General features: G+C 34.5%; 1 protein-coding gene across 1 annotated transcript in view; it reads left to right on the plus strand.

Annotated features, from left to right (window-relative positions):
* The window catches only part of LOC133752655 (sodium/hydrogen exchanger 2-like), a 71,064-nt gene extending 56,334 nt beyond the window's left edge, over positions 1-14,730 (plus strand). Inside the window, 6 exon segments of the mRNA XM_062183053.1 lie at positions 1-71; positions 2,901-3,069; positions 4,749-4,767; positions 5,791-5,864; positions 14,393-14,527; positions 14,611-14,730. Of these exon segments, the coding sequence (XP_062039037.1) occupies positions 1-71; positions 2,901-3,069; positions 4,749-4,767; positions 5,791-5,864; positions 14,393-14,527; positions 14,611-14,730 (588 nt within the window).
* Positions 14,731-15,652: the final 922 nt, after the last annotated feature.

Below are 15,652 nucleotides of genomic sequence, written 5' to 3' on the forward strand. Positions count from 1 at the left end.
TTCTTTGATCATTTGCTGGCTGGCATAGAAGATATATCAGGACACTGGGGACAATATTACTGGAAAGACAAGTGAGGATTTACCAAAAGTGTAACTGTGTGTATGTTTAGAAACCAAAAGAAAAAATAAGATTCTTTCTCTGTTTTATGTTTCTGTTAGGGATAGTTGAGCTTTATTCTTCTCCATGTCTTAAAATTGATGACAATTAAAACAAAGACATCTCTCCTTTTGCCTCCCTCCCTCCCTCCCTCTCTTCTTCTCTCTCTTTCTTTCTTCCTTCCTTCCTCTTTCTTTCTCTTTCTTTCTTTCTTTCTTTCTTTCTTTCTTTCTTTCTTTCTTTCTTTCTTTCTTCTCTCTTTCTCTCTTTCTTTCTTTGTTTCTTTCTTTCCTTTGTTTCTTACTTTCTTTGTTTCTTCTTTCTTCTTTCACCATGAGAGACATGACTGATGTAAAATTTAAAATTAAATAATGTGCCATGGAGTTCTCAGGCTATCTTTTTTTTTTATATTATGCACAGTTCCAGATAAAGGAATTTTATGCCAAATTATGTTACTATCCTAGTTAAATCTAATATCTTGCCACTTAGACATCCCAACTTTTAATCTTGGTTTATAAAGCCCTACATTAACTGCTGCCGCTAAGATTTCTTAGCCCATCTCATACTATTCTCCCTGACATTTACTGTACTGCTGCCATATTGTCTTTTTGTTTCTTCAGTGCATTAAATTCATCAACTCCCTACCTTAACAACTTTGCCTAAGGTTCTCTCCACTTGGAATATTCTTCTACCTGATCCTTGCATATCAATACTTTATGTAAATCAAGACTGATTTCATGTCTTCACAGAATTCTTTCCTCAATACCCAAGAATTTTTCATTATATATATCACAGTAGTGTAATTCTTTTAATGACATATAACTGTAATATTTTAATGTGTTAAAATTAAGAAATATTTTCTTAATTGTTATTCTAAATAAACTAATATAAATATATCATTACTTTTTTTTTTGACAGAGTAGACAGTGAGAGAGAGACAGAGAGAAAGGTCTTCCTTTTGCCGTTGGTTCACCCTCCAATGGCCGCCACGGCTGGCGTGCTGTGGCTGGCACACCGCGCTGATCCGAAGGCAGGAGCCAGGTGCTTCTCCTGGTCTCCCATGGGGTGCAGGGCCCAAGCACTTGGGCCATCCTCCACTGCACTCCTTGGCCACAGCAGAGAGCTGGCCTGGAAGAGGGGCAACCGGGACAGAATCCTTATTATGTTTCTCTCTCACTAAAATATAACTTGCATGAGAGTGAAAAACATGTTTGTCTTGTTAAATTATGTAATTGCGGTATTTAGAAGAGTACCTTCCACATAATGGATACTCCTAAAATATTTTTCAATTAATAAAAACGAATTTCAAAAGGGATTTTTTTCCTGTGATATTGAATCTAGTACTACATTTCAATCTAATGTTTTAGTTATTTTAAATAATCCAGGTGCTCTGATATTAATACATATTAAATTCTGCTGCTTCTACCTAGATTCTTGAGAGAAATTGTAAAACATAAGATCTGATTTTAGCAGCAAACACCTGATATACATGGTAGGGTTAATAATTTCTAGGCATAATTATATGTCATTTTCCAGAAGTGATGTTTTCTAAGTTGAAGTTACGGTCAAAGAATCAGAAAAATAAGCATAGTGGTCTCTGACCAAAAAATTGTATTTTAAACACTGTGACATTAAAAATAAATTCTTTCATCCTAATTACAAATCTAAAATATCTGCAAAATTAGATCTTTTCCATATGTCTGACTTGGATGCTTATTCTTGATCTTAGGAAAAAGATATAAAAACCATGAATAGGAATATCTATACTCAATGTCTTGCCTTGTCTGATAAACAAAACCCAAAATATTTTTGTAGTCAACAGTTTAATCTAGTTACTTAGCTTTCTGTTTCTGTATGTTCTATGGGATTTTACACAAGGAGGTTTGCTTGTGGAGTGCTACACAACCTTTTAAAACAAAATGCAAATTTGAAATTCTCTTTTCTTTCTTCCCATCACTCTCATCTTTTCTACATAAATATTCCCTTCCCCTATTATAGTATCTCTAGCCATTCCCATAAATTTCTGGGTTTTTTTTTTTTTTTGGTTAGTAAAAACTATTATGTAAAATGGTACACTGTTTCTGTTTTTTATTTTTCTGAGATCATTAATGTCACCTGTTGTCTTCAGAAGCACATTGTAAGTTCACAGCTTGAGTCTAGAATTCAGACACTTGAAACATCAAAATATACCCTTTAGCATGCAAATATTTGCAATAGAGTAGCTTTCAGTAAGTTTTCCAGATGATAGTACAGCTTTTTTAAAAATGTGAATTTATCGACCATACATTTGTATTTAGATAAACATTTTCACTTGGATATTGCCAAACTGTGAATTAGCATATTTTTTCTTTCCTTTTTGTGAGTTTATTGTGTAAGTTTGAATTCAAGTTCAATAAACAAAGTTTTCTCAAAGGTGCCCAATTGTTCCCCCTATCCTTTGAAAATAAACAGTATTAAATGTCTTCTTCTTTCATGGCTTTCTCTGAACTGTAGACTTTGCTTGATTAGTATTTCTTGTATTCAAGAGATAGTTTTGCCTTCATAATCTATTTTCCCTTGGTCTGGTGGACTCCAGACAGATTAAATGGAGCTTTAATTTCATCATTAGCATGTATTTGAAACTAAATTAAAATTTCTTGTACAGTTTTCTCCCTCCATCAGATATTACATTTCCCGTGTAAATAAAGTATATTGTGTATTGATAGTAGATCAACCAGGTTTGGAACCTTCTGAGTAGAATAAAAAGTCTTGGAAAAAAGACAATAAACTTCTGGAATTTCTCTTTTATTTCCTGTTTGAACAGATTGGAATATTTCAATAGCAGATATCTGCAGAAGATTTTGCTCAGAGAATATGATCAGCCAAAATCAAGCATTGTGCTTCTTTATGAAAAACTTGAGAGAAAGCATGCCATTGAACTAGCAGAAGCAGGCCAGTTAATACACACACCATCTAGTACATCTTTGCTGTAAGTGTGTGTGTGTGTGTGTGTGAATATGTGTGTGTTTTAACCTGTTTAATGAGATACCACAAACAAATTGCATAGTTCTTCAAATTGTTTTTCATTTAAAGTATAGTTTGCCTTTCCTTACACCACCTCCTGGAAAAACACAAACAACTAAGACAAAATTGAACATAATTTTTTAGTTACATAGGCAGAATTGTTTAGCGTGTAGCAGTAGACAGATCTTAATGAAATAAATTCTGCTATGAAACTTCCCATGTTGGATCGTTCTCTCCCTTTTTAATTCTTTCAGTTAGTATTAGCAGACACTAGTCTGCTAATGCCAACATGGGAAGTGGGATACACAGCAGACTCATAGAATGGCAGCTGTCCTAAACAGCACTCTGGCCTCAGAATCAGCCCTTAAGGCATTCAAATCTGGCTGAAGAGCCAATGAGAGTATTTTAGGCATGGAAAGCCAAGACACTCTGGCCAAAAAAAAAAAAAAGCCCTATATGAAAGATCTCTTCGAGTGAGATCCCAGTGGAAAGAACAGGCCATCAAAGAAGGAGGTACCTTTCTCTGAAGGGAGGAGAGAACTTCCACTTTGACTATGACCTTGTCTAAATAAGATCAGAGTCAGCGAACTCAAAAGGCTTCCATAGCCTTGGCAACTCATGACAAGAGCCTAGGGTGATTACTGATGCCATAAACAAGATTTCAACTTGTTAAGTCAACAACAGGAGTCACTGTGCACTTTCTCCTCATGTAGGATCTCTGTCCTTAATGTGTTGTACAATGTGAATTAATGTTATAACTAGTACTCAAATGGTACTTTACACTTTGTGTTTTTGTGTGGGTACAAATTGTTGAAATCTTTACTTAATATATACTAAATTGATCTTCTGTATATAAGGATAATTGAAAATGAATCTTGATGTGAATGGAATGGGAGAGGGAGCGGGAGATGGGAGGGTTGCAGGTGGGAGGGAAGCTATGGGGGAGAAAAAGCCACTGTAATCCATAAGCTGCAATTTGGAAATTTATATTTTTTAAATAAGAGTTAAAAAATAAAAAAAAGAAATTAAAAAAAAACTTACCACAGTGAAACATGAAGAAAAGATTCTAAACTGTGCAAGAGAGGACGTCAGATTACTCTCAGAGGATCTCCAATTACACTCACAGCTGACTTCTCATCAGAAACCCTACAGGCTAGCAGGGAATGGCAAGATATAGCCCAGGTACTAAGAGAGAAAAACTGACAGCCCAGAATATTATATCCTGCAAAGCTCTCATTTGTGAATGAAGGCAAAATAAAGACCTTTCATAGCAAACAGAAATTGAAAGAATTTGTTGCCACTCATCCTGCCCTGCAAAAGATGCTTAAGGATGTGTTACATACAGAAACACAGAAACACGGCCATCAATATGAAAGAAGGTAAAGGAAGAAAACCTCCCAGTAAAAGATCAAAGGAAGCTCAAAGCATATATTAGAAATATCTTTGGGAAAATGGCAGGGCAAAGTTACTACTTATCAATAGTCACATTTAATGGTAATGGACTGAACTCTCCAGTTAAAAGATACAGACTGGCTGAATGGATTAAGGAACAAAACCCATCTATTTGCTGCCTACAAGAAACACATCTTTCCAACAAAGATGCATGCAGAATGAAAGTGAAAGGTTGGACAAAGATATTCCATGCCAGCAGAAACCAAAAAAAGCAGGTGTAGCCATATTAATATCAGAGAAAATAAACTTTACCACAAAAACTGTTAAGAGAGACAAAGAGGGACTCTATGTAATGATTAAGGGATAAATTCAACAGGAAGGTGTAACTATTATCAATGTATATGCACCTAATTACAGGGCACTAGTTTATTTAAAAGATATGTTAAGGGACTTAAATGGAGACTTAGACTCCAATTAGTACTGGGGGGACTCCAATACTTCACTCTCAGAAATAGATCAACCAGACAGAAGATCAACAAGGAAACAGCAGATTTAATCAACACTATTGCCCAAATGGATCTAACAGATATCTACAGCACTTTCAAGCCTACATTTAAAGAATTTACATTCTTCTCAGCAGTGCATGGAACCTACTCTAGGATTGATCACATACTAGGCCATAAAGCAAGTCTCAGCAAATTCAAAAGAATTAGAATTATACCATGCAGCTTCTCAGACCACAGTGGAATGAAGTTGGAAAGTAGCAACTCAGGAATCCCTAGAGCATATGCAAACACATGGAGACTGAACAACATGCTCCTGAATGAACAATGGGTCATAGAAGAAATCAAAAGAGAAATCAAAAACTTTCTGGAAGTAAGTCAGAAACATTTTGATTCAAGCAGGAACAATGCAATATGCTCTGTTATTATGTCTATATCTAAATTCTTTTGTAAATTTTTTGAAAAAGAAAACATTTGGCAAATTTTAACATTGCAGTCAGTTTTTCTGAATTATTTAAATGAAGTAATTAAAAAAATCCAAATTCCCTGAATGGTTGGATTTATTACCCTTAAAACCCAGCTTTCTGTTTTTCAGTGAACCTTTCTGCACTCCTAACCCAGCACCCCTATTCAATTAGCTTTTCTAAAATGTCTTTGGAATGCATATATTGATGGACACTTTAGTTTTCATGAATATATTGAATTTATTTATTTATGTGTTGTATGCCTATAGATAACCCTGATATTTTCTTCCTAGCCGCAGCCGTGAGACAGCTGTGTCAATACAATCTCCAGCATCTATAAATCAAGATATCATGGATAATATTCAAGAAATATTGACCACAAACCTTTATAAAATTAGGAGAGTGGTAAGATTTATTAAGTACATATCACTTTATTTAGTCACCCAATTGGAATGTATGTAGTCACTTTTATAGTTTCCAATGAAACTTGACCCCTACATATGTCACAGGAATGTTGACAGGGTAAATGAGAAAACAAGTTAGTGTTCAAGTCACATTCAGACTTTTCACTCACGGAAATATACTGCAACAGTTTGTGTTTAACTGCTGATATAGTGCATTACGTGACACCCATGGGTCCTAAAAGATGATGACATTTTCTTAAGTATACATTTTTCTAGAGTAAGCTCTGTTTTGCTTAGTGTATTACAAAAATTAGATGTTTTAGGATTAAAAAATATTTTTGCTTTAGAGATCTGGCAGGTTCCATATTTGTACTGAATTATGCTATGATAAACTAAACCCAGTAAGTCCAGGATTGAATATTAGGTAATATTTCCTTGATAATTCAGAATTTTTTTGTCACATTTGACAGGAATTTGTTATTTTTAATTTAATTTTTTAATTAGTTTTTAACAGATTAAATGTGATCTGTAGATACAATTCTAAGAACATAATGGTATTCCCATCCTCACTTACTCCCTCCCCTCTCTTCCTTCTACTTACTTTCCTTCTCACTTTCTTTCTATATTGTTTTTTTAGTTTTTGAGATAATATGTTTAAATTTACATTAAGGTGAAAAGTCTTAATACTTCACCGAATAAGAAGTGTAACAAGTAAAAAGCAAAGAGACTCTAGTGAGGATATAGACAATGGTTATAAACAATAATTGGATGGAGAAATGACCATTTCACCCAAATACAGCAAATTTTAAAGTAATCACAGGTCATTGAAACTACATTAGTATAACATTCTTAACCATTGGTTTAACAAAAGGATAAACCAAATTTTACAAAAGTATGTTTGCATCAATACTGATACACACAGATATTTCTTTTTTTGGTTTGTTTTTTAAGTTCTATCTCCCACATATAAGGGAGAAAATGTCTTTGGTTCTGGCTTATTTCACTCAACATGATGTCCTCCAGTTGCATCTGTTTTGCTGCAAATGATAGAATTTCTTTCTTTTTCATAGCTGGAGAATATTCTATTATATATGTATGCTACATTTTCTTTATCCATTCATTTGAAGATGGCCACCTTGAGTCCAAATTTTGGATATTGTGAACAGTGCAGCTATGGACATGGTGCTGGTATCTCTTTGATAGACTGTATTTGAATATTTTAGTTATATACCCAGTGATGTGATCTGGATCATATGGCAAGTCTATTTTTAGCTTTTTAAGAAATCCCCACACTGCTTTCCACAGTGTCTGAACTAATTTATATTCCCACTAACAGTGTAAAAGTGTTCCCCTTTGTCTACATTCTCACCAACATTTGTTACTTTCTGTGTTTTGGATTTTAGCCATTCAGACAGGGTGAGATTATGTCTCTTTATGGCTTTGATTTGCATTTCCCTGATGGCTAATGTTGTTGAGCATTTTTTCACATATTTGTTGGGCATCTGTATTTATTCTTTTGAGAACTTTCTATTGAGGTCCTTTGCCCATTTCTCAACTAGATTGGTTGTGTTGTTTTGCTGTTGAGCTTTTTGAGTTGCTGATACATTCAGGATATGAATCCTTTGTCAGATAGGTGATTTGCAAATATTTTTTCCCATTCTGTTGAGTGTCACTTCACTCTATTGAGTTTTTTTTAAAGATTTATTTATTATACTTGAAAGTCACAGTTACACAGAGAGAAGAAGAGGCAGAGAGAAAGCGAGAGAGGTCTTCCATCCATGGGTTCACTCCCCAAATGACTGCAATGGCCGGAGCTGAGCTGATACGAAGCCAGGAGCCAGGATCTTCTTCCGGGTCTCCCACATGGGTGCACGGGCCTGAGGACTTGGGCCATCTTCTACTGCTTTCCTAGGCCATAGCAGAGAGCGGAATCGGAAGTGGAGCAGCCAGGACTCGAACCAGTGCCCATATGTGGTGCCAGCACTGCAGAAAGCAGCCTTATCCACTATGCCACAGCGCCTGTTCCTACTCTGTTGAGTTTTTACTTTGCTTTTTGCAAAAGCTTCTGAGTTTGATATAGTTCAATTTGTTTAATTTTGTTTTTATTGCCTATGCTTTGGGAGTCTTGTCCAAGAAGTCACTCCCTACACCAATGTCTTAGAGTGTTTTCCCTACATTTTCCTTTTTTTTTAAGATTTATTTATTTATTTGAAAGAGTTACACAGAGAGAGGAGAGGTGGGGGGGGGAGAGAGAGAGAGAGAGATGTCTTCCATCTGATGGTTCACTCCTCAATTGACTGCAAATCAAATGCTGGAGCTGTGCCGATTCAAAGCCAGGAGCCAGGAGCTTCTTCCGGGTCTCCCACGTGGGTGCAGGGTCCCAAGGACTTGGGCTGTCTTCTACTGCTTTCCCAGGCCATAGCAGAGAGCTGGACCGGAAGTGGGGCAGCCGGTTCTCCAACCGGCACCCATATGGGATGCCAGCGCTTCAGGCCAGGGCATTAACCTGCTGCACCACAGCACCGGCACCTTCCCTACATTTTCTTCCAGCAATTTCATAATCTCAGGTATTAAATTTAGGTCTTTGATGTATCTTAAGTTGATTTATGTATATGGTGAGAGGTATGGATCTAATTTCATTCTTTTACATGTATACATCTAGTTTTGCTGGTATATTTGTTGAAAAATAATCTTTACTCCACCTCATGGTTTGAACACTTTTGTCGAAAATCAATTGGCTGTATGTAGGTATATTAATTTATGGACTCTCTATTCTGTTCCATTGATCTATGCAATGGTTTTTATTCCAGTAACATGCTGTTTTAATTACTATAGTTTCGTAGTATGTTTTGAAACAGGTATTGGGATGCCTCCAGCTTGATATTTATTTTCTTGCTCAGGGTCACTTTGGCTATTCGGGGTCTTCTGTGATTCCATATGAAATTTAGGATTGCTTTTTGTAGTTCTCTAAAGATTGTCATAGGTATTTTGATAGGGATTGTATTGAATCTGTAGATTGCTTTAGGTAGTATACACATTTGAATGATATTGCTACTTCTGATCCATGAGTAAGGCCTATTTTTTCCATTTTTTTGTGTCCTTGATGATTTCTTTCATAAATGCTTGACAATTTTAATTGTAGAGCTCTTTCACTTCTTTGGTTAAATTTATTCCTAAATATTTGATTTTTTTTGTGGCTATTTTAACTAGAATTTTTTTTCTTGATTTCTCTTTCTGTGAGTTCATCATTAGCATACAAAAATCTACTGTTTTTTGTATGTTTATTTTGTAACCTACAACTTTACTGAATTGGTTTATCAATTCTAACAAGTTTGTGGTGGAGTGTTTAAGTTTTTCCATGTACAGCATCATGTTATCTGCAAACATGGATAATTTGACTTCCTTTTTTCCAATTTGATGCTCTTTATTTCTTTCTCCTCCCTAATTGCCCTTGCTAAAACTTTCAGTACTATTTAAATAACAGTGACGAAAGTTGACATCCTTGCCTTGTTCCAGATCGGAGGGAAAATGCTTTCAGCTTTTCCTCATTCAGTATGATCTTGGCTGTTGGTTTGTGGTGTATAGCCTTTATAGTTTTGATGAATATTCCTTCTATACCTAATTTGCAGAGGGTTTTTTTCATGAAGTGGTTTTGAATCTTATCAAATGCTTTCTCTGTATCTATTGAGATGACCGTATTGTTTTTGTTCTTCATTCTGTTGATGTGGTTTATGGCGTTTATTGATTTGCAAATGTCGCAAATGCAACTGGCCTTGCATTTCTTGGATAAATCCCACTTGATCGTGGTGTATGATTTTTTTATGTGATTTCAGACTCAATTTGCTAGTATTTTATTGAGAATTTTTGCATCTATGTTCATTAAGGATATATGCCTGTAGTCTTCTTTTTTTGTTGTGTCTTTGGTTTTGGTATCAAAGTAATGCTGATCTCATAAAAACAGTTTGGCAGAGTTCCGCCCTGTTCAGTATCTTGGAATAGTTTGAGGAATATTGGAGTTACTTCCTCTTGGAAGACTTTTCCTTGATGGAAGACTTTTGATTACTGCTTCAATTACATTGCTTGTAGCAGGTATGTTTAGGTTGTCTATAACTTCTTGATTTAATCTTTACAGAATATAGGTATCCAGGAATTTATCATTTTTTAAAGGTTTTCCAGTTCATTAGCATATAGTTTTTCATAGTAGTTTCTTATGATCCTATGTATTTCAGTGGTGTCAGTTGTACTGTTTCCTTTTTGATCTGTAATTGTATTTATTTGAGTTTTTTCTCTTTGTTTCTTTATTAGTCTGGCTAGAGTTTTATCTGTTTTGTTTATCTTCTCAAAAAACCATCTTTTTGTTTTGTTGATCTTTTGTATTTTTCTTTTAGTTGTTTCACCTTCTTTTATTACCGCTTTTATCCTTATTATTTTTCACCTCTTGTTCTTGTTTTTCTAAGTCTTCAAAATGTGTCATTAAATCTTTATTTTGAAACATTTCTGTTTTTTTAATGTAAGCACTTAATGTTATACATGTCCCTCTTAATACTGCTTTTGCTGTATCACACAGTTTCTTTAAAGGTTTATTTGAAAAACAGAGTTAGAGAGAGAGAAGGAGAGACAGAGATACAGAGAGAGAGACAGAGAGAGAGAGAGAGAGAGATTCTTCCATCTGCTGATTCACTCTCTAAATGGTTGCAGTGGCTGGAGCTAGGCCAGTCTGAAGTCAGCAGTCTGGAGCTTCTTCCAGGTGTCCCACGTGGGTGCAGGGGCCCAAGGACCTGGGTCATCAGCTGCTTTCCCGGGCTCATTAGCAGGGAACTATTCAGAAGTAGAGTGCTGGAACTTGAACTAATACCAATATTGGATGCCAGTGCTATGGCTTTACCTGCCATACCACAGTGCAGGCCCCATCCAACAGGTTTTGATGTTCTGTGTTTTCATATTCATTTATTTCAAAAAAGTTTTTGATTGCCTTTTTAATTTTCTCAATGACCCATTGATCATTCAGTAGTATGTTATTTGATTTTCAAGTATTCATGAGTGTTTATTGTTTTTGTTGATTTCTGGTTTTAATTATTTTATGAAGGTCTGAGACGATACATGGTATGATTTCAATCTTTTCAATTATGCTGAGACTTGATTAGTGGCCCCTGTTCAAATTCTTCCTTCCTCTTTTTCATTTTATCTTTCTGAGAATTTCATTAAGCACATGTTGTTATGCTTGATACTGTCCTACATCTACATTAGAGCATGTTCAATTTTTATTCATTCTTTTTTAATCTCATCTTCTTAGATTAGATGATTTTTAAAAATCATTTCATGATTTCAATGTTTTCCATTAACATATAATTCTCCATGTGCACATTATTTTCCAGTTTTTCTTATCTTTTCCATTTCTTTTCTCTTCTGTGATTGGTTTACAGTTTATTTCTTTGCATGGTGGAACCATGCAAATCAAAATATCAGGTTTCCTATAACTTTTAATTTGCCCTTTTCTTGCCTCAGCATTTGGTTGGTTATTGTAAGGATTCCACTGTTTTTCAGAATTCCGATGAAATTTCATTTTCTTGGAAAGGACATTTCAAAGATATCCTTTGAGCTGCCTATGCTACTATTTTAGCTGTCATCACTTAGTCTACCGAATTTTGATTTTTATTGTATTAAAGCTACAGAGCAGTTTGATAAGAATTTATATCTCAACAATACTAAGTCTTTGGAATTATGAACATTGTATATCTCTGCATTTATTTATCTATTCTTTACCTCCGGCATACTATTTTTCAATGTATATGTCTTTCATATGTTTGGTCAAATTCCTCCCTAAATATTTATAATTTTGATGTTATTGTAAGTGATATTATTTTAATTTTCCTATTTCTAATATATAGAAATAAAACAAAATTGGTTTTCTATTCTACAATCTTGCTAGGATAAATTACTAGTTCTCATAGGATATTTTATTCCACTAGCTTTTCTATATAAATGATGATGTACTCTGCAAATAGAAAATAGAAATAATCTTATTTATTCTTTATCTTCAATATTCTTTTAGTACTTTTTTGGCCTTATTGTACTCATTAGACACACATAGAATGATGCTAAATAGTTCAGTGGAATCCTTTAGGGGAATGCATTCATTATATTTACCATTATCTGGACATTTTAATAGCTGTCCTTTATCAAGTCTAGGAAGCTCTATTTTGTTTCTTATTGCTGATTTTTTATAAAAAAAGAATGTTGAATTTTTTCAAATGGTGTTTCTGTATCTAATGAGATGATCATATTGATTTTTCTTTTGGGTAAGTAATATGATGTATTATATTGACTGATTTTTTTCAAATGTTTAATCACCTTTGCACTCCTAGGATGTACCCCATTTAGTCAAGAGGAATTATTGCTTTAATATATTATTAGTTTCAATTGGATAAAAACTTTAAAAATAATTTTGCATCTATGTTCATGAGGATATTTATAAGCAATTATTTTATTACAGTACCTTTGACTTTGGTATCAGGGTAATTTTGATCTTATGTAATGAATAGGGAGTATTCTTTATTTTTCTGGAACAATTTATGTAGAATTTGATTTATTTAATATGTGTTTGGTAGACATCAATAATGAGACACCTGGTCCCAAAGTTTTATTTTTAGAAAATTTTAAACTCCTCATTCTATTGAGTGTTTTTCAGGTTGTCTGTTTGCTCTTGAGTGAACTTTGAGAGCTTGTGCTTTTAGGGAAATTTTCCAGCTTTATATAAAGCTTTTTGTCATATAATTGTTCATAATATCTCCTTGCCATCATTTTAATATCTGAAGAATTTATAGTGATGTCAAGTCTTTTGTTCTTAATGTTGGAAATTGTATATTTTGTCATTCATTCCTGATAAATCTTGCTAGAGGTTTATTAATTTCACTAACTTCACTGAGTAAATTTTTGTTTTCATTGATTTTTGTACCTTTTTTTTTCTATTTTATTGATTTCCACTTTGATCTCTAGTTTCATTTCTTACACCTCTGACTTCAGTTGATCATTTTGTCTGCTTTCTTATGGCAGAAACTATGGTAGTTAATTTTACATCTTTGCTATTTTATAGTTTAGGTGGTTAGTGCCAGAAATTTCTCCCTAAGAATAGAATTGATGGCATACCACAAATTTTGATGTTACATTTTAATTTTCATTCAGTTCAAATTAATTTCCAATTTCCTTATAATATATCCTTTGAATTATAGATTATTTAAAATCCATTTTTGGGTTTCTAAATATTTGGTATTATTTTAGTTATCATTATGTTGTTAATTTTCAATTTAATTCAATTGTCATCAGAAAACATGCTTTATGTGATGTGAATGATTTTAATTTATTGAGAAGTAGTTTGTACTTTAGAATCTTACATATGTTGATAAATGTTCTATGTACCCCACTAAACAAAGTGTATTGTGCTGTTTTTGCATGGAGTAATCTACATATGTCAATTAGGTCACCTGGCTGATAGTGATATTCAAGTCTGCTCCATTCTAACTGATTTTCTGTTTGCTTATTTTATCAGATTTTGAAAGCAGGGATTGTAATCTCTGTATTTTAGATTGTCTATTACTCCTTATAGTGCATTCGCTTTCTGATTCATATATTTTGAAGCTTATATAGTTTATATAAACCTTTTAAACAGTCTTATGTTTTTTGATGAGTCATACATTTTTCATCCTAAAATAATCCATTTAATCTCTGTTTTCTGCCTCCTGTACCACAATGTAGGAACTCTCTCAATACAGTCAGCTGGGGAGATTTCAGAGCTTACCTCATTTGTTTTTCGTTTTTCGTGATTTTCTCTCATTGATCTACAGTGTTTTACAAACCATTGTTTCCTATAATTTGTCCATATTTTAGTTGTTTTAGAAGAGCTTATATTTAACTTCTGTTAACTTTATCTTTGATGAAACTCATATTGTTTTCAGTTTTTCCCATTTAGGACTCTTTATTATTTAAGACATTGACTTGGTTCTACAGTTGAAAGCGTGAGATAATCCAGATAATTCTAGTTTTCATCCCCATTTCCTTCAACTGTCCTTTTTCCATCTAAAGGTAGTGAATTTTTTAATTAGTTTATGGCTAATGCTTCCATCATTTCTTTTTGAAAAGATAATCAAAACAATAGTTAATTTTAACAGTAATCTAATTCAGCTATCAAAATCTATATCTATACATAGTTTCAAACCACATCAAGCCTTTAAAGATGTTTATAAAATAAATAGAGCTTTGTTTAAAATACAGTTTTTAAAATTACAATCTTATTAACTCTTTGAGGTGAAGGAATTCTGAATGTTTTTGACTTGAGAAATGTGCCTTATCCAAGTCACATATAAAGCTCAAAATAAATTTACTTTTTGAGCCTTTTAAGAGCTCTAATGCCTTTCATATATTAACATATTATATAAATTTTACTTATGTATAGGTAGAATTTATTCATTTAAATTTATTTTCAAATTTTTCACAGTTTCATCCTGAAATCTATGTGTTCTATATTTTGACCAGGCTCCAGCATATAACAGGTACACCCTACCAGGAGAAATGGGAACAGCAGAACAAGCAAAGGAAATTCTCATTCGGCGACATAAGAGCCTACGACTGAGTTTTTCTCAAAGTGACTCTGATCAATCTCAAAAGGAGGTATGTTTTTGGTCAATGTTGTGTTCTCGTTCCTCCAGTTGTTCTGTTGCAAACCTCCTTCATTTATCAACCTTGCTCCATAGAACTCTGCTGAGTCAAATAAGATTACTTGGACTTTTGAAAAGTTCAAGCAGGCCATCACAGGACAAGAGGAAGGCCTGGTGAAATTTTGTAGCTTTGGAACTTCACAATTACTGCATTAGAAGTATATATTACCATAGAACAAAGCACTGCACTCTGGGTACCAAATAAACTATGTATTAAAATAGAGCTGTGGGGCTTGCGCTGTGCCATGTGAGTCAAGTCGCTGCCTGCAGAGCCAGCATCTGATATGGGTGCTGGTTCACATCCCGGCTGCTCTACTTCTGATCTAGCTTCCTGCTAATGCGCCTGGGAAAGCAGCAGAGGATGGCCCAAGTGCTTGGGCCCCTGCACCCACGTGGGAGACTCAGAAGAAGCTCCTGGCTCCTGGCTTTGGATAGGCCAATTGGGGAGGGAAACAGCAAAGGGAAGACATTCTCTCTCTCACTCTCTCTCTCTTTCTCTGTTTGCCTCTGCCTCTCCATAAGTCTGCCTTTCAAATAAATAAATATGTTTTAAAAAAGAGCTGTATTTGTCATATACTCATCTAAAACCACCTGTTGCTACTATAGTGATTAAAGATTAGATGAGGAAAGAAGAAAGAGCAAATGTCTGAAGGTCCCTTAGGCAATGTTAGTGGCAAAACCTGGAGATGAAGTTCAAAGTTTGGGTTTTATTTTCTATTTATTTATTTATTTATGAGAGAGAGAGAGAGAGAGAGAGAGAGAGAGAGAGAGAGAGAGAGAGAATCTTCCATCCACTGCTTCACTCCCCAAATGTCTACATTGGCTGGGGCTGGGCCAGGATGAAGTCAAGAACCAGAAACTCCACCTGGGTCTCCCATGTGAGTGGCAGGGGCTCGAGCACTTGGGCCATCTTCCACTGCTTTTCTAGGCCATTAACAGGGGGCAGGATCAGAAGTATAGCATCTGGGATGAATTGGCACTCGGATATGGGATGCCAGAGTCATAGGAAGCAAGTTCACCTGGTGTGCGCAATGCTGGTCCCGAGGTTTGGATTTTCTAAGTAAAAATCAAGCTGTTG

Source organism: Lepus europaeus, chromosome X (genome assembly GCF_033115175.1).
Source record: "Lepus europaeus isolate LE1 chromosome X, mLepTim1.pri, whole genome shotgun sequence".
NCBI classification, from domain to species: domain Eukaryota; kingdom Metazoa; phylum Chordata; class Mammalia; order Lagomorpha; family Leporidae; genus Lepus; species Lepus europaeus.